At 37.6% G+C, this 19,569-nt stretch overlaps 1 protein-coding gene across 17 annotated transcripts in view; it reads left to right on the top strand.

Annotated features, from left to right (window-relative positions):
- Positions 1 to 19,569, top strand: part of ATE1 (arginyltransferase 1) — a 154,728-nt gene that overhangs the window by 22,044 nt on the left and 113,115 nt on the right. For 4 of the 17 annotated variants that reach the window (XR_010589310.1, XM_065552336.1, XM_065552331.1 and 1 more), the window contains exons 6-9: positions 4,115 to 4,347; positions 7,214 to 7,342; positions 8,397 to 8,525; positions 19,454 to 19,495. Coding sequence is in view for 15 of the 17 variants with exons in the window: in XM_065552336.1 (XP_065408408.1) it covers positions 4,115 to 4,347; positions 7,214 to 7,342; positions 8,397 to 8,525; positions 19,454 to 19,495 (533 nt within the window). In the remaining 2 variants the exon portion in view is untranslated. The remainder of the gene's footprint in view (positions 1 to 4,114; positions 4,348 to 7,213; positions 7,343 to 8,396; positions 8,526 to 19,453; positions 19,496 to 19,569) is intronic. The other 13 variants (XR_010589311.1, XM_005307688.5, XM_005307690.4 and 10 more) reach the window with 5 other exon arrangements.

Consider the following 19,569-nt stretch of genomic DNA (forward strand, 5'->3'; position numbering starts at 1 on the left):
ACAACAACTGCCACCACCCACAATAAAATAATAACACAACTTAATGGAAATTTTTTGACCAGCCCTGTTTATCATTGCACAATATCTGTAGAGCTTGGGTAGAGAGTAGTGAGTTCATTCTTAAACCTTTAGGTTATGGAAGTATTCAGCACCCATTATTTTTAATGAACAAAAGGGAAAATTATAATTTGTATTGCCTTAATTTATGTACCTTCAACATTTGTTCGTGAAAGACTGTATCTGTAACATGTAGCTACTGGTTTTAGACTCACTATCAACCATGAAAATCAGCAAAATTCTAATAAGGGGTCAGGAGAAATGGGCTCAGGTAAACAGGATGAAGTTTAACAAAGACAAATGCAAAGTGCTCCACTTAGGAAGGAAAAATCAGTTTCACACATACAGAATGGGAAGAGACTGTCTAGGAAGGAGTACGGCAGAAAGGGATCTAGGGGTTATAGTGGACCACAAGCTAAATATGAGTCAACAGTGTGATGCTGTTGCAAAAAAAGCAAACGTGATTCTGGGATGTATTAACAGGTGTGTTGTGAGCAAGACACGAGAAGTCATTCTTCCGCTCTACTCTGCTCTGGTTAGGCCTCAGCTGGAGTATTGTGTCCAGTTCTGGGCACCGCATTTCAAGAAAGATGTGGAGAAATTGGAAAGGGTCCAGAGAAGAGCAACAAGAATGATTAAAGGTCTTGAGAACATGACCTATGAAGGAAGGCTGAAAGAATTGGGTTTGTTTAGTTTGGAAAAGAGAAGACTGAGAGGGGACATGATAGCAGTTTTCAGGTATTTAAAAGGGTGTCATAAGGAGGAGGGAGAAAACTTGTTCACCTTAGCCTCTAAGGATAGAACCAGAAGCAATGGGTTTAAACTGCAGCAAGGGAGGTCTAGGTTGGACATTAGGAAAAAGTTCCTAACTGTCAGGGTGGTTAAACACTGGAATAAATTGCCTAGGGAGGTTGTGGAATCTCCATCTCTGGAGATATTTAAGAATAGGTTAGATAAATGTCTATCAGGGATGGTCTAGATGGTATTTGGTCCTGCCATGCGGGCAGGGGACTGGACTCGATGACCTCTCGAGGTCCCTTCCGGTCCTAGAATCTATGAATCTAGGACTCAAGTATTTTTCTGTTTTTTCTCTCCAGAGGGACCATTTCTGCAAAGGGAGACTTTCTCTTCATTTGTTTCTCTGCATCATTCCATATCTATGTTTTTACCAAATGAACTAGTAGAAGGCCCCTTTGTACCTCTGGATCAGAGGGGTATGCATAAATTTAAATGATTGTCTCTCATTCTAGAAATGGAAATAGGCCTGTTATAGTTTATTTAAACTCAGACATATAGTTCAGCTTCATGCGAGATAGGAAAGTAACATATCTGAATGTTTAGAAAAGGTGTCAGTGGGAAAGAGAGGCAGAATTTGAAGGTGAACAGGAATTCAGTGAGTCTAGTCATAAATTAGCAGCTTTAAACAATGATTAATATTGAAAATATTAATTTTGAAGTGTATTGAAATACTTTAATACCTTTTCAGTGAAAAGCAGGAGAAAAATTGCATTAGCCCATTTCCGTAAGTATCAGGAGAGTTTTAATTACTGTAAGCAATGTGTTGGTGTGTTTCCTGCAGCATGATGGGTCCAATGAAATCTAAGAATACACCCTTTGAATTAATAACTGTGACTTGCATGAATACATGTAATGTTCTGCATTCTATCAAATGTCTAAAAATGAATATGCTTTCTTAAAGGCATAATTAATAGGTGTAAGATTTTTCCATTTTAACTGTTTGACGTCGGTACTCCAATATGAATCTTACTTCAAGTGTTTTTACAGGTACAAAGCTTGTATATGGTTGGAAAAAGCTTGATTATTTTTGAAAAGAAAAGCTCAGTTTGTAAAGCATAAGTATTAGATGTTTCTTCAGTAGGTAAAAAAAAATCTGAATTTAAATGATACATATAAAAATAAAGTAAGTGAGATTTTCATAACAAAGCTAAGAATTTTTTTTTTGTAGCAGTATCATACATATCATACATACAGCTGATGTGCCATTTTCATTTGCTAAAGAAGAAAATACGTTTAATAAAATGGAAGTGAGAGTGGTTGGTAGTTTTTTCAGATCTTGTAAATTACGTAAATACTAGAATACCAAAATGCTGTATTTTCTAGAGAGACCTGTGGTAAAATATTGTACCAAATGCCTTCTATACATTATCCTGTTTCCAATGTGATTTAAATAAGATAAGAATGATATTTTGAATATTTATTTGCTTCTGAAACATATGGAAATGTTAGAAATGGAAATATAAGAAAATATTGTGAAATTATACATACTATTGTACAGTTTTTTTCCATAATTTAGAGTTGTAGATATATATTCAGACAGTAAAAATTTCAAAAACATTGAAGTCTCATTCTCAAAGTGATGAGGGCACTTTAGAGCTTTGTAAGTCCCATTGAAAGTCATTTTTTATGTCAACCACTTCTGAAAATGAGAATTAAACTCCAAAGTCAGTTATGCACTTCTGAAAATTTTACTCAGTATTCGTGATCAGTTTGTAGTAGTGAAGCACTACTTTTCTCACTTACGTTATAATATATATGGTCCGATAATCTTTAAGCTATTACTAATGACTCTTTCCCATACACATTCCTCTTGTACATTTGTCTTTTTTTTAAAAATAAATACTATTTCACAACCAAACTTAAGAAGTAAACAATAAGAGCCGACGTAACAATATGCACATTCAAAATACTCATGACGATGGGGTGGCAATATAGTTATTTAAACCTTTTTAAAAGTAGGCAAGCTTGTTAGTACTTCAGACTACACACTTACCTGGCCTTTAATTCTGCTCTGCTCTGCATATTAGAGCTATTGGCGATAACTATATGTATGTAGCAAAGGGTTTCCTGGCAGTGTGAAATAAATTCGTTCTACTTTGTGTCCTGTGCATGATTCTGTCAGATTGCCCTTTGCGTTGCTGATGCAATATATCAATTCTCAGTTAGTGGTGACAAGTCTTTCCAGTGCCTCAAGGTGATCCTTTTAGTTGCTTGGATATACTACTGTTTTACACAATGCAGCTAAATAGGAGTGGGCCTTTGTTTGTGGATATGTGTGGTGGTGATTTAAGCAGTATGTGTGTGTCAGGAATTGGGAAGTCTTGATTTGAATCCTTGACTCTGAAACTGATTTGGGGTCTAAGCCAAGACCTTTAACCATCTACCTCAGTTTCTCCATCTCTAAACAGGGAATGATATTTGCATCATGGGGCTATTGTCAGGGCCTTGTTTATTTTGCACTTCTGCCACCACGGAATCCATCATTTACAGTATAACTTCGCTACAGAATTTAAGATTTCATTTAAAATAAATAGGTATTTTAGTCCTTGTGGTTGTGAATATCCGCATAAAAATATGAATGAATGAGCTATAACTAGATTATCCTCCTGAGTCTGTAGAAAGCATGAAAGTGTAGCTCTGCCCATTTGTCTCAGTGGAGCATTAATTCTGAAACCAACCATCTTATTGGCTGAGCATTTTAGCTGAAACATCCACCTGCTGTGTTTATCTCTGATTTCAAACTGACTTCTGTGCCAAACATCCCATTTCCTACTCAGCAGCTAAAATCCTTTATCATTTATATGATGCAGCTATGCATTTAGACCAAAAATATGCAGCATATTGAAAACTGAGTTCAGGGGACAGTGTAAAATTGAATTTAATGTCAAAATGAATGAGGGCTACTGTAATGATTGTATTTTTGTTCAATTCATTTAAAAATCTCAAATTTTAATTTACCTACCGTAGGATTTCTAGTTTGCCATGTCAGATGCCATGAAAGGAATGATCTTGCAGCAGTTTAGGTCTGGCTTGCCTTAAGGCATGTGGGTTCCTAGCTAATGGCTGCAAAATGTTCTGAACATGGAAAAGCTAAATGCTGTGTAAATGCTAAAAATCATCATGCTATTTAAAAAAAAAACCAAAATCTTTTGTAAAAGTATTGTTTGTAACCAACTCTCTTCTGTCCCACCTTTCATGTAATAGCTATTTTTCTTGTGACATAACCTTGTTGTTTAATTCTTTGTTTATGTCCTTCTAGGAAAAGGGGCTGATTTGAGCAAGCCGCCCTGTCGAAAAGCTAAGGACATTCGGAAGGAAAGAAAATTGCACAAGCTTCTTCAGAACCAGACACACTCACTTGAAGGCACTCCAAGTCAAGTGGAGCCTCAGGTTTTACTCTCTCAAAACTCTAAATCTAAAGCGAACCAACCTAAGTCCATTGAAGACTTCATTTTTGTCTCCTTACCTGATGATGCCACACATCAGTTAGAGGTATTGCCAATTACATTGCTACTGATTTATTTTTATGCACATACATAAGATAAATAATTTCTACCATTAGAAGCAGTTTTCAAAGAAAAGACTTGTGAAAACATTTGAAGTGGAAAAGGCTCACTTTTTAAAATAAAAGCATTGGAGCAATGATAAATACTATTTACATTTCCAGCACTTAATTTGTCAGCTTTTGAAAATATATTTTGCTATAAAATATACATTATCAGGGAGATTTTCAAAAGTACCTAAGTTATTTAGAACCATGTGCTCATAAATTGCCTAGCCATTTAAAAAAAATTTTCATTTGAAATCTTATGACTGAGAAAACAAAGGTAGAGCCTTGCTGGGCCTCTAGAGGGCACGCTGGCTCTTACAGTCAGGGACTCTTATTAGCTGAGAATCCTACATTTAACAAAATACTTTGAATCATGGTCTATAAAATCAGTTTACAAATGAAAGACTTAGAATTAGCTGAGTGTTATGAAGAGAAAAATGCAATGTAAATTTCTAAAGCATATAAATATTTAACCGTCTATGATGATGAATCTAATAGGAAAATAATACCTGTTCTTACAACTGAATTGAAAAGGTGTAGTACAAAACTCTTTCCTGCAAACGCAGGTCTGAAATGATTTATAGCAGTTCATCAAAATTTGCATCTATAATTTTTTTTTCTTAATGACAGTCAATACTATCATCTATTAAATGAGTTACAAAAGAATTTGTAATATACTGGCTACCAGCTGGCAAGTCTGAGTTTTGAGAACTTTCGAAGTTTTTTGTTTGTTTTTAAATTGGACAAACATTGTTCCTGGAATATGAGACAGAGAATAGCATAAAGAAGACTTTCTTGCCTCTTCTATAAACTAGCGCCTGGTTGTTATCGACCACTGTGGGCAGTAGCATTCATAATATTGACTGAAGTTGAGAAATATAGTGCTTTGTGCTAATAGGTTGAAAAGATCACCAGTGGTGGAAAAATAATGGCTTGATTTGTACAGCCTAAATAAAAAAAAAAAAGAAAGAAAAACCCCACAGGCCTGGCTTATTCTTCCAAGCTTTCTGATACAGTTAAGTTACAGGAGAGTAGGAGAGGACTTATGTATTAAGAAGGAAGGAGGGATAGTTGACAGGAAGAAACTAGGCCTGTGGAAGGGGAGCCAAGAGTTTAGGAGGATTTGCAGGAGGGAGCCAGCACAACTGCCGAAGGGTGATTCCATGAGTTTTCATGGGTCATGGTGGATTTTATAGGCAACAACAGAATCTGCCCAGCACTGGAAATTATATTGTTTCCATGCTGTCCTTGAAATTGAACCCTTAAATATGCCTGAAGATACAGGATGAAGATGAGGTGGTCTATATATCACATCACTTTTTTTTTAGTCTAGGAAGCAGCCATTTTCACTATAAACTAAAAATTTCAGTTACTTTTCGTTGGTCATGAGGATGCCTGCTGTTGTAACTCACTAGTAAATTCCGATTTCTGAAGCAACTAACAGGTAGGAAATGGGGACAGCAAATGAGAAATGATTGCCTAGTACTGGAGAAAAGTATCTGGGATTATAATGGGGACCACAAACTAAATATGAGTCAACAATGTAATACTGTTGCAAAAAAAGCAAATATCATTCTGGGATGTTTTTGCAAGTAAGATATGAGAAGTAATTCTTCCAGTCAGCACTGATAAGGCCTCAGCTAGAGTACTGTGTCCAGTTTTGGGAAAAATGTGGACAAATTGGAGAAAGTCCAGAGGAGAGCAACAAAATGAAGACCGGACAGGACAAGAAGTAATGGGCTTAAATTGCAGCATGGGAGATTTAGGTTAGACATTAGGAAAACTTCTTAACTGTAAGGGTAGTTAAGCACAGGAACAAAGTACCTAGGGAGGCTGTGGAATTTCCATCATTGGAGGCTTTTAAGAAAAGGTTAGGCAAACAGTAATTGGGGTGGTCTAGATCAGCGGTTCTCAACCAGGGGTCCGTGGCCCCCTGGGGGGGCTGCGAACAGGTTTCAAGCAAGGCCAGTGTTAGACTTGCTGGGGCTCAGGGTGGAAAGCTGAAGCCCCACCCGGGGCTGAAGCCGAAGCCTGAGCAATTGCCCTGCTTGCTACCCCATAACATCAGCCCTGGCTTTTATATGCAGAAAAACAGTTGTGGCACAACTGGGCTGTGGAGTTTTATAGCATGTTGGGTTGGCCTCAGAAAGAAAAGGGTTGAGAACCCATGGTCTAGATAATACTTAGTCCTGCATTGGTGTAGAGGACTAGACTAGATGACCTGTCCAACATTTCTATGATTCCTGTGATTTTATGATTCCTCTCTCCTTTTCCTTTTAATTAGGAAAAGGTCTAACTGTTCTACTGTCATCACCACAAGGGAAGAGTGGTCTCCCTCCAAAAAGTATAGAGTTCAGACTTCCAAGGCTTAAGTGCATCTAGCATTTTTTCAGCATGATGTGAGATTACAGTAAAAGCACATTTTTAAATTATGGAGATCAGTTAGTGTCTTGCATTTCACTTATTGGCTTATTAGTTTTTGAACAATATTTGTATATTTCTAATATTAGGGCTTAATTACCTTAAAATTAATACTTAGAAAAACTCAAGTTTCATGCACTAAGAATAAGAGAACCTTTTTCATTTATCTGATACAGGGTAGAATTTTTTAGCTAACACACACCTGAAAAAAATTTGAAAGATTGAAGCCCGATTTATTAATTAGACTTTTAAGTTTGATGTTTTAACTGTGATCTGTTTTGCAGAAAGTCAGAATTTCTCTACTTGTGGTATCTTTCATCAGCTTTTATTTATGTATGTAATTATGTGATATTGCAATAATGAATCTATCTTTAACTTCTTCTGAAGGTGAGGGTAGTGAGATCATCTCCACCAAGTTGCCAGTTCAAAGCCACATTTCAGGAATCTTACCAGGTCTATAAACGTTACCAGATGGCTATTCACAAGGACCCACCTGATAAACCAACCATAAGTCAGGTCAGAAGGCCAAGTATAATTTTATGCAAAACCTCAACTTCCCCTCCATTTCATATGTCTTGGATGGATTCTGTGAGAAACAAATGTGGACTTTATATCCATTATATACCTGTAACTCTAATGGAAGCATGTAAAATCAAGAGACGGGTGAATTAAACCAAACCAACATCCTGGAAGTGCAAGCTGTTTTTGGTATCTTATTGTAGGTGCCACAAATATGTCAACTTTATTGCAGACAAAAAAATGAAGAAATCATGGGCATGGTTCAGAACATTTGGAAGAACTATACAGTAAAGCCATAGGGGAGCAGGAGAGGTGGACTGTGGGAGCACTCAGATACTAATATGAGGAGGACCATATACATATTCAGCATTCAGAGGGGTAAATCCTGAAGTAGTTTCATTGATTTAGATGTGAGTCCTTACATGAGGAAGGCAAGCATAATATGAACCAAAACGTGTGTGCAATAATTATCACATGCCAAAAATTTCCTGTTCAGGTTTTACTAGAGTTTGTATAAAGCTCTTTGCTACTTACAATTTAAACCAGTTTAAAAGAAAACAATACATTCCAGCTAAATTACATGTTGTCACTATTTCACACAATGAATGGACATCATGTAATAGTTAAACTTGCCAGGTATATTATTTCTCTGAAGCTAAACAGAAACTGGGCTGGAGGGCAACTTAGGTAGCAAGTATTGGGGATGTGCCTCTAAAAGAAGACTTTCAACCACTCTCTGAACTGTGCAATCAAAATAAAATGTCTGTTATTTTGTACTGTTTGTATTACCAAAGGATAAGAGGGCAGAATAAATTAGTACCTGCAGTATGACAACATTATATAAATTCTAATTTAAAATATCTATAATAATTTAATATAACAATCCTTTAAGCTTATGGGGTATACTTGCCTTACCCCATTTAAGATAGGATGCCAATGGCTGCGGCTTTGAAATTGCTATGAGGAGATCTTCCACTAGCCTTACCTTCAGGAGCATATAATCTGATTAGGTGCATTTAAATATTTTGCTTGTATTTTCCTTGCTCTGAAGGTGAGGTTAGTACCTGTCTCCTTTGAAGACCCACAGTTCAATTCATCCTTCAGCCAGTCAGCTACTTTATTTGCCAAGTATCAGATGGCTATACACAAGGATACACCTTCTGAATGTGGCGAGTATGAGGTACAGTTCACTGCATGCACCTTTACCGATATTTTTTGATAATGTTCAGATAAGTGGTAGCAAAGAGTATACCTTTGAACTAATCTAAGCACTGAAAACTATACAGCTGTTACAATTTGGGAAGGAAAAATAAAACATTGTTGCATTCAGTATCTGTGCCAGGTTTTAGCTCACAGGAAAATTTCTCAGCAGGAGAGAGACTGGATGTGTTATTGCAATCATAAAAAAAAAAAAAAATACGGACACCAGCAAGTAAATAGAGCAGTTGTACATGGTTTAATTAAGGAAATTTGAGACTGACATCTACAGTGAAAACAATGAATAGCAATGTGATGACTAATGACTAAAGATTCTTTACACGAGTTAGAAAATGTGTTCGATTTAGGATACTATTTGGTAGCTGTGACAACTTTACATTTCAGATGCCGTTCTTCACTGTATTTTGATGTTGTGTTGCTTCTTTTTACAACTTTTTTTTAACACCTCTATTTGTTTTGTTTGCGTTACATTGCTAATGACGTCATGCATGGTCTGTTTTTTCCACTGCGAAAGCCAAGTTAGCATTAAGAATATGCTACAGACTGGTGGTTGCACACTCAACAAGAATACAAAGACTGTGAAGAAGCTTGCTTTTTAAACCCAAAAAAGTGTTTATCAGATTTTAATCCTAGCTAACCAAATAGACATAGTATCAGAGGGGTAGCCGTGTTAGTCTGAATCTGTAAAAAGCAACAGAGGGTCCTGTGGCACCTTAGAGACTAACAGAAGTACTGGGAGCATAAGCATAAGTCATCTTGCATCTGAAGAAGTGAGGTTCTTACCCACGAAAGCTTATGCTCCCAGTACTTCTGTTAGTCTCTAAGGTGCCACAGGACCCTCTGTTGCTTTTTTCAAATAGACATAGGTGATTTCCTGAGAGGTGACACAAACTTTAGCTAGCAAACTTTACAGAATTCATGTCTTGTAATCTAGTTCTCTCTTTTCCACTGGGCACAAGTATCAAGTTAATATGTATCCCTTATCTAGTCAGAAACTTCTTCCAAGGTTATACTTAGCTAGAACATTTCATTCTTAGGAATAAGATTTGTACCAGCAGAGGTCGTATCAGATAACTCATGGTTGCTTTCCACTTGGAATAATAGATGCAGTAATTTTCTCATTTGTTTTCAGTACAAAAGTTTCAGAAAAATTTAAAGAAGGTCTGAGGGGCGTTACTAAAGGATGTCTAAAATACCAGACTGTAAAGCCATGAACTCTGATTTTTCACTTCATTTGCTATCGTAGTTTTGTTATAGTTCCTAACTTAGTGAAATCTGAATAATATTTAGTCATTCCTTTCACTGGCATTAACCGTAGGTTATTACAAAGCAAACCATGGAAAGCAATACTGGGGAGATGGTCTAGTTTGGACTCTTAGTAATATTCATGATGGTTAGATCATGAAATTGCTCTTGCTTGGGGTACAATGACTGTTTCCAACTTTAATGTCTTGAGTTTTAGTCTGACACAACATCCCCTATCTTTTTTGCTCCAAAGATCTTGCTGACACAGAGGGAGAGATGAGGACCTGCTACTTTTAATTTCTCCTTGTTTTTTAATTAAAAAATAAATGAGGAAGTCTTCATATCATAAAGGACAAAATCAAAATAGCTATTTGATTTGCAGTTCATCTTTGAACTAGGGATCAGGAATTAGAGGTGATATGAGACTTGGCAGCTCTTTGGACCAATGCAAGAGGTCTAGTATAGGGTTTGATGGCTGTGGGCCCTGTTGATTTATTTTAAGAGGGGAGACCTGAAAAAAATGACTTGTAAGGATGGCTTGGTCGGAATCCTAATTTTCCCTGTCTCAAGGTATCAAGAGTGCCATGAGGCATTTATCTGAATTTCAGAGTGGAAGGAAGGTAGATTTCCAATAACTTCTTAGCGCGTCTTCATCCTCCTCATCCTTGTGTAGAAATGCAGTGTAACATGCTCCACTTGAATGATTTTACTATTCTTTTTCTTGACACCTTGAGTATCAAGGCTAAGTGTAGTTCCCTGCTTGGGAAGAAAGACCTAGTGCCAAAGCTCATTGAAGTGAGTGGAAATACTTCTACTGACTCTAATGCAGCGTTTCTCAAATGCATCCACCAGGGGCTTTTCTTGTGGCCACAGCCTCCTAGGTGGTGATATGGGGAGGGGCAAAGCAGCCGCCCCTCCCCAGGGCCACCAGCAGGGGCTGGACCTTGCCCTCTTCTGGAACCACAAACACAGTAGGAGTAGGCAACCAGTGTGAGTTCCCCACCATCTTGGGAGCAGTGGGGTTCAGGTTTCGGCCCTGGGGTGGTGGGTGGCAGGCTCTGGCCATGTGGTGGTGGACTCCATCCCCCTGCCGCAGGACTTCAGGCTCCAACGCTGGGCTCACCTTCCCATCATCCCTGGTCTTGCCCGCCTCCCTTCCCACCTCCCCATCTAGGGCTTAATTTGTCCCTCAGCTTGCCGGGGCTGAGTAAGTCTGCTGTGAAAAGTGATATTAACAAATACACAAATATCACTTTTCACAGTAGCAGATTTACTAGCTAGCACGACTTTTTAAAAAAAAAATCAACCAAAAAAGGCAAAACATGCAAAGCACCTTATTTGTGTTTCTATTCTGTTTAGGTCCAGTAAAGAATAAAGGCAATTGTACATTACTTTTGTTATTGAGTTTGCAAAAAAAAAAACCCTACATAAATAAATTCCAATGATTTGGACATGTATATGTGCATATTTATTTATTAATTTTTCCTAAAATTAAGTATTTTAGGAAAAAGTGTCAGTGTGGCCACCAGCAAGAGTTGGTGGCTGCACTCTGAGGTCACCAAAAATTTTGCTGTTAGAACTCCTGCTGTAATGGCCTTGGATCAGGCCCTTTGAAAGCATTAGTAAGTCTCCTTTGGTAGAAGTCGTTTGAAGAAGAAGTTGTTTACCCTTAGGATTTCTTGATTGACTATTAACATGCAATGAGGCAGACAGGGTGACCAATGAAATAGCTAGGGGAAATGCAAGATGTTGTGTGACCACAACCAGTTGCTTCTCATGTCTGCCCTGACTTGGTCATTGTATGGTAGGAACCAACAAATATGACAGGAACCAGTGCTCAGACATTGGGCAGAGAGGGTTTTGTTTTGGTTCGTGAAGGAAATAGTCCACAGAGTGGATTCTGCATGCATACTGTTTGATATATATTAGAAGCCCCTAATTTTTCAGACTTTGTGGGATAAGGAAGGTGTCCTCAAGTCCTTGATCTGAGTCACTTGTAGGAGAAGATGGAAATTACTTCTTAAAACACTCTTTTCTCTCCTCTTTAATCTATTTATTTAATAAATGATTCAGACATTAAAAAATCCCACTTTCTGGAGCCAAGCATTTCCTTTAGTGAACGTAGAATAAATTCTCTCTCCCCTGCGCAAGGCCTCCTATCAGGGTAACCGCAAGAGTGAATTGAGTTTAAACTGATAAAAGTTAGTTAATGCAGAATAAAGAATAAAGACCCCTACGTCAAACAGTTAGGTCTTGTCTAGATATTGTAGTACATATGGGTGTAGTGGAAAATCTTTCTGCTCAGAAAGAGAGTACCACAATTCACATATTTGGAGTGTGGCTGGGTGCCAGTTCAGAAACCTTCCTAAGTTTTTTAAATTCAGAAACCAACCTCCTGAAAATATTATGAGACATATTTCGCATGCTCTTTTGGGAAGATGATCCTGAAATTTTGGCATAGTTATACTCAATGTACTCACATTGTTTGTTTTTTGGTAGCTCAACTATTTCTCATTGCAGCAGATGGCAGTTTTAGGAATAAAATAATTTTCTGACTGACAGAAAAAACTAAAGATGAAAGTTGTAAAGTAGTTAATAAAACTTTTAATCTTTGAAACTGAGTACTGCTAATATAAAGTGAAAGAACATTCACTTCCATGCAGGTTTAAGATGAGAACATGTAGCTTTACATCTGGATGTCAAGTGAGAAGGGGGATAACGAGCCTTCTCTAAGAATATCATATTGACTGGATTTCCTCTCGCATGGCACAAGCTGCAACTGTCCTAGCTCTCAAAGACTTTTTGAAGCATTGACTGTTTAGTCCCATTCTGAGGCCAGTGCTTAGTGCCCTCTAGAATATTCAGTTTAATTTCCTTTCTGACCATGGTTAGGTAAAAATACTAGAATAGTGCCTTTCATTCATACCTCTCAAACTGCTTTACAAAGAAAGGGAAATATAATTACAGTAACTCCTCGCTTAACGTAGTTATGTTCCTGAAAAATGCGACTTTAAGTGAAACGATGTTAAGCAAATCCAATTTCCCCCATAAGAATTAATGTAAATAGGGGGGGTTAGGTTCCAGGGAATTTTTTTCACCAGACAAGACTAATAAATATACACACGCACACAGTATAAGTTTTAAACAATTTAATACTGGTATACCACGATGATGATTGTGAAGCTTGGTTGAAGTGGTGAAGTCAGAGGGTAGGATATTTCCCAGGGAATGCCTTACTGCTAAATGATGAACTAGCAATTGGCTGAGCCCTCAAGGGTTAACCCATTGTTGTTAATTTAGCCTCACACTCTACCAGGCAGCACGAATGGAGGGAGGGGAGACAGCATGGTAGACAGAGAGACACTGTGAGACAGAGAGAGACGCGCATTGCCCCTTTAAGTATGCTGACCCCACTCAAAGTATACTGCCTTTTAAAATAGATCAGCAAGTTGAGACAGCAGCTCCTGCCAGAAAGCTCCCTCTGTCCTGAGCCCTGTTGTCTGCCCCCCCCCCCCCCGCTCTTTGGAAATGGGGTAAGTGGGGTGCAGGAGCAGGGGGGAGGGGGACACCCTGACATTAGGGTCCCTCTTCCACCCCCCACCCGTGCACAGCAAGCAGGAGGCTCCGGAGAGCAGCTCCAAGGCAGAGGGCAGGAGCAGCACATGGCAGTGAGGGGAGGGACAGCTGAACTGCCGGCAATTGATAGTTTGCTGGGCGGTTGCCGCACAGGGAACTTAGGCGAGCAGGGAGCTGATAGGAGGGCTGCCAGTCCCACCTGGTTCCAAGCCCCCACCAGGTAGCTGCAATTGGCTGCTCTTCCTGCCAGCAGTGGACAAAGCAGGTAGCTGCCAAACGATGTTATAAGGGAGAATTGTGGAACTTTAAATGAGCATGTTCTCTAATTAATCAGCAACGTAACAACGTTAACCGGAACGACTTTAAGTGAGGAGTTACTGTATTCACTTTAAGTTGGAGAAACTGAGATACTGAGAGGTTGTTGGTGGAAGTGATTTGCTGCTTTGCTGTCAGAACAGGCTTTCTTTTTTGATATGTTCCTTGCTCCTAGGCTAGTATGTCTAACCACTGCAGTGATGGAACTGAATATCCTTCTCAGCTGCAGCTGAAGGAATTGTTTGCAAAGATTGTAAAACTCTCTGTGGGTTGGTCCTCATTTGTTTATTTTATGAGTAATATGCTCATTCTGGAGCATGTCCTTAGGGTTCCTTTTTAGCATGGATCACAAGGATTTGGAGAATCAGAATCTCAGTTTTCAACAATGGGCTTTAAAAGGAAAAATTCACTGGTGCTGGAAGAAAGACTGGAGGTGCTCTTTGAGTATACGGTCAATAGCGAGACTTATTCACTGAGGTATTACAGATGGAATCTGACTGATATTGACCACACCTGCTGAAGAGTTTTTCTGGATACCTGGGAAAATTATCTCTAAGTCGTCCCCTTTGGGCACTATCCCTGAAGTTTCATTTGTTGAACTGGAATGACATTGACCTGTAAACTTTGGATGATTTTGTACAGTCTAATAAGCTGACCCTTTCCCTTTGGCTTTTATGATGTCCGATATAGGCTATATGTACACTAGAGAGCTTATAGCAACACAGCTCTACCAATACAGCTGTGCTGCTGTAAGATCTCTTGTGTAGCTGCTCTATGCCAATGGGAGAGAGCTCTCCTGTCAACATAATTAAATCACCCCTAACAAGGGGCAATAGCTATGTCAGCGGGAGAAGCTCTCCCACTGACATACCACTGTGCACACTATTACTTATGCTGGTGAAACTCATGTCACTTAGAGGGGTGTGTTTTTTTTTTTTTCCCCCCACAATCCTGAGCAAAAAAAAATTTTGCTGACATAAGTACTAGTGTAGACATGGCCTTAGTCAACTCTTCTGGACGACTTCTAGTGTCTGGTCCAGTATGTATCGTTGTACTAATTTGAAAGAATAAATCTTGTATCTGGCTCTGGTAAATAATGAGCATTTCATGCATGACTTGAGGGCAGTATGTGAGTGGAACTTGTGTTGTGGCCAATATCCTTTTGCGCTTGCTAAGATTGCAAAAATGACAAAAGCCAGATATTAAAAATCTCTTATGCCGTGAGTTCCTTTATTATGATATAAAAAAGGATGCTTTTTAAGACGGTATTGCTAGATTTTTTTTAAAGCAGCTCTAACACCGAATAAAAAAAAAATGCCTCGGGAGCTAGTTGACATTGGGGTTGTTTGTTTGTTTAAAACCTTGATTTAATTTGTGGTGTCTTTCCAAAACTACAGCTATTTGGTGTGATATTTTTGCTCTGTCAGTGTGCACAACTCTGCCTGAGCCATGTGCACAAGAAAGAATAATGACAGTATTCTGAACAGGAAGTTAGTGTGGTGTATTAACTCTTAAGTTTTATTCTCTAATAAATATATTTCTCCTTTCTTTTAAATTTAAAAGACAAGCTTTGCCTTCCTAATAAACAATTTCTTTAGTGGCCCATAAACAGCCGCTCTACCTTCCTGCTCTGTGCAACGACAGTAAAACCACAAGACTAACACCGTTCCTTTAATAAGAATACCAGTTAGTTCAGTCAAGTTCAGTGACTAGTTACTAGTCAAAACTGACTGAAATAATTGAACAGAGAATAGCTGTGTGCTGCTGCTATCTGCTTCATCTGGCAGTCAAGTTTTTCTCTTTAAAAAAAAAATTGTTTACATTCTACAAGTGCAAGACTTTCTCTTTTTGGTTCCCAAATCTCAGGATTTATGTAAATTCATAGCTAGGCTAGTTGCTAGCCTGAGCTCTACTTGTAGCAAAATATGTCATAGGTTATATATTTTGCTAATTTCTTATTCCAGTTAAGGTATTGTTAATTTTGGATATTAATCTCTAATAGGTTTGTCAAAGACCTCAAAATGATGGTAGTATAGCTATATTAAATATAGTGCTGAAAGGAAAAGGAAGGGAGACAGTTCACTTTTTTAAAACATTCTGATGCTATGTCTCATAGCTTTGTCTTTTGCTCACCACCATTGCCAATCTGTTTCTACTGGACCATTGCCTGTATCAAAAATCTATCTCTCCCTTTTTCTATAAAATACATATTCCTCACTTAACCATTTCTCGGTTGCCAACTACAGTATTTTGTTTCCAACCTCCCCTTATTCAGCAGTGTCCCGGAGACGGCAGTCTTCTCGCCCCTCGAGCAGCATTTTTCAGCATAGTCTCAGTGACAACTTTATTTCTAGTTTTCACCTCTGGGATTTCCATTCTCCTTGTAAGATTATCACACTTCTTTTGGACCAAAACTGAACAGAAAAATCTTCCCTGACTTTCTTGACCGTCCTGTTTTGAGCTGGCTCTGTTCTGCCCTCTCAGCTATACATCTTGGCTACCAAGTAACCTCTTGTACCTTGTGTTAACTTAAGCCCCAATCCTGCAAACCTTTACCCATGTGTTTAACTATACTACCTTAAGTAATCTCATTGAAATCAAAGCAACAACTCTCAGTAGTAGAGTTAAGCACACAAATAAGTGTTTGCAGGATCCGATCCTTAGAATTTAAACTCCTTGGACAGGGGCTCTCTTACTTTTTAAAGACTCTGTATTTATACAGTACCTAGCAGAGGAGAGCCAAACCATGGTCATAGCCTTTGGGTACTTCTGTAATACAAGTAATGATCCTGCAGGGCATTGAGCACATTCCAATTCCAACTTTCCCTCCACCCTCTCACTGTATCCTTCCATTCTTCCCTATGCAAAAATACCTGCTTCTTTGCTACTTTTGAATTTCAGTTTTCATTTACTTACTTAAATTCATGTTCAACTTCCTTCCTTCTTTCCTTCCTGAGTTTTAGTAGTAAACTAAATCTTGTCTTCTGTGCATTGAATACACTAAAATTTGTAATGTTTTTCTCTTCTGCCTCTTACTTATATATGCACCCAATAAAGTGTTCACTCGCTAAAAATGTTTTCACCTATATAGTTGAAATTTTGAAATAGTTAATGTACAGATATCAAAATAGCAATCATTTAAAAAAGGCAGTCATTTTAGTCCATTGTATTTCATAAGTATTTTGCTCAACACCCCTTTTATTTTCTTTTGAACAACACATATAATCACCTAGACAAGGCTTTAGTGTTACTTGTTACATGATCATTTGTTACACCATATTCATGGCTGTAACCCTAGTGTTAAAGCAGCTCCCATTTTGTAAAGGTTGCGCTAAGCAACTATATATTTTATTTTTCCATTGATACATTTCTTATGAGTTGATACATTGATAATTGCATATATGGACACTATATATTAATCAGTGAGTTTAGTAAACCTATGTTAGTTGTGAATCAAATCTCCTTCCCTCTTTGTCCGTTACAAATACTATCTAAATTATATGTCAACTTGTTGTACTCAAGTCAGTTTCAGGCTTTGCTTAAGGTTAGTGTCCTATTGGATTTTGAGCATTTACTGTCAAAGGCTATCAGTACAATGGTTTCTATGATTCATTGTAACAGATACACTGGAGGTGAAAATCCTGGTGGAGATAATCTAGTTCCAAAACCCACTGATTGCGACAATGTATTAAAAAATGTATGTTGTGATTGGTTCTCTAGTTGAAGACATTTCCTTCTCTGATATCTTCTTCAAAATCTCAAAACCAGTTCTGACTGGTGGATAGAGAAAATGGTCGCTTTGGAGCGTGCTTGCCCTTTGCCAAAAATGCTATATATTCTAGGAATACTTTCGAGAATCCAGTTGCTCCTGGAATCCGAGGTAGCTTTAATTGCCTACAAAAATATTTTTTCATCTGTGCTTTCATCTTGACTTGAAAACTGCAACTATTTTGCATGTAGATCTTGCATCTATTAACTATTCCCTTTGTCTAGATCTGTTTACTATATATTGCGCTATGCTTGGAAGACCACTTTAAAGCTACAGACAGCAGTGACCACTTGCTTGGAGATGTTAGCTATGTGTAGAGTATGTTACTCCAGTGCTTCAAAGATTGCAGTGGCCACCTCTTTGCTTCTGGGTGCAATTCAAGTGCTGATGTTAATATGTGAAGCCTTAACTACCCAAGGCCAGCCCTCCATATTCTCTTTCTAATAAGTAAATGAAGCAAGGTTCCGGGCGGGAAAATACATGATTATGTGACTGAAAACTCTCAATGCATTATAAATAAGTAGAGGTGTGCGTGAACTGGATTTTTTGCTTTGGGGAGAGTGTCACAAATTTGAATTTTCTTCTATTCTGGAAGAAAAACGAAGTCTTTGAAACTTTATAGAAGCTAAAATTAGGAAAAAGTTGATCAAGACATTTTGTTTTGACAAAATCTAAACATTTCTTTCTGATTTTGACTTCATTTTATAATATGAAATAAACTGAAAAAAGTAATTTCAAAATGGAAAATCAGAACATTTCAAAAAGTTTGAAATGGGATGTATTGACCTTAAAATGCTTTTTTGTTTTTATTTTTAGTTTCTAAATGAATTTTTGTTAAAAGGCAGCACACTTCCTCAAGATGTCATGCTTTTGATGAAGCGGCGTTTTTCAAAGGAAAAATGTTCTGTAGGAAAATTTCCAACCAGCCCTACACATGGAGGGCCAGAATTAGTGTTCCTGGGTGGTCTTGATTCTGGTATTTCCTGACTTTTGGGTGCTTGAGTTTCCAATCTTAACTTTCTTTTAACGTAGGTTTTTGTATATAATTTCCTAGGTTATTTTAAAAAGAGGAAAAATAAATTGTATTATGTGCAATTGTACGGTATTGAACGTTCAGGAACTTTAGCATTAAGGCTCTAGCAAGCTTCACAGAGCAAAATACAGACAAGAAATGGTGATATTTGACAGTTTATAACACAATTAAATCTGAAAGGATTTTAGGGGAGATAACAAAAGTCTCCTTTCTGACCCCAGGGTCATCATTCCACCAAATTTCAAGTTCCTGCTGCAAACTATGGTGGCGGTTGATCTCTTTTAAAAAAAAAAAAAAAAAAAAAAAAAGTCAAAACATATTTATAATGGAAAATGTTAGGCAATATGAATATAGAGTTTGCCTCCACTCCTTGTATCATAAATTTGCTACTGTATCAGGCTTCAGCTTTCCTTTTACTTGCTTAAGCAGTGGAAGCCTATAATCAGACCTTTTAGTATGTAGAAAGATGCTAATGAAATCAGTGCTGCAAAGATTTATTTACAGACTTAACAAAATTATTTACTTATTTGTACTGAACTTGCGTGGTGGTTATGTGGGTTTGGTAAGCCAAAGGAAATGATTCAAGCCATAAAGTAAGAGGAGAAATTACTAAAGGTAGGAAAAAGTAAGTATAGATGTGACCTCTGTAATGAATAGCAATTTAACAAGATGTTCTGATCACTGACCAAAAGTATATTGCAATGTATATTTTGAAGAACTTTACCCTGAATAGTGAATTTTGTGCAACCCTCCATTAAATAAGTTTTAAAAAAGTATTGATTTTTTTTTTCTTTTGCTGTCAGATGAATACAGTATCATTTAAAACAGGAATTCTATAGATCAAGAATACTATAGCTGTTCAGACAAACTGTAATAAATGGAATTTTGTTCACTGATTATGTTTTGAAATGTTTTTAGAGTTACACATTTTTATTTGTCTTTGAGTGACTAGGAAGAAGAAGTGGTTTATGAACTTGTGATATTGTTTGGAGATGTGAGTAATTTTCATGTTGGAAAAGCTAAGTGTGGTTAAAATCCACTCCATTTTTCTTAGGAGCATTAATCTTA

Source organism: Chrysemys picta, chromosome 7 (assembly GCF_011386835.1).
Source record: "Chrysemys picta bellii isolate R12L10 chromosome 7, ASM1138683v2, whole genome shotgun sequence".
Classification (NCBI taxonomy): domain Eukaryota; kingdom Metazoa; phylum Chordata; order Testudines; family Emydidae; genus Chrysemys; species Chrysemys picta.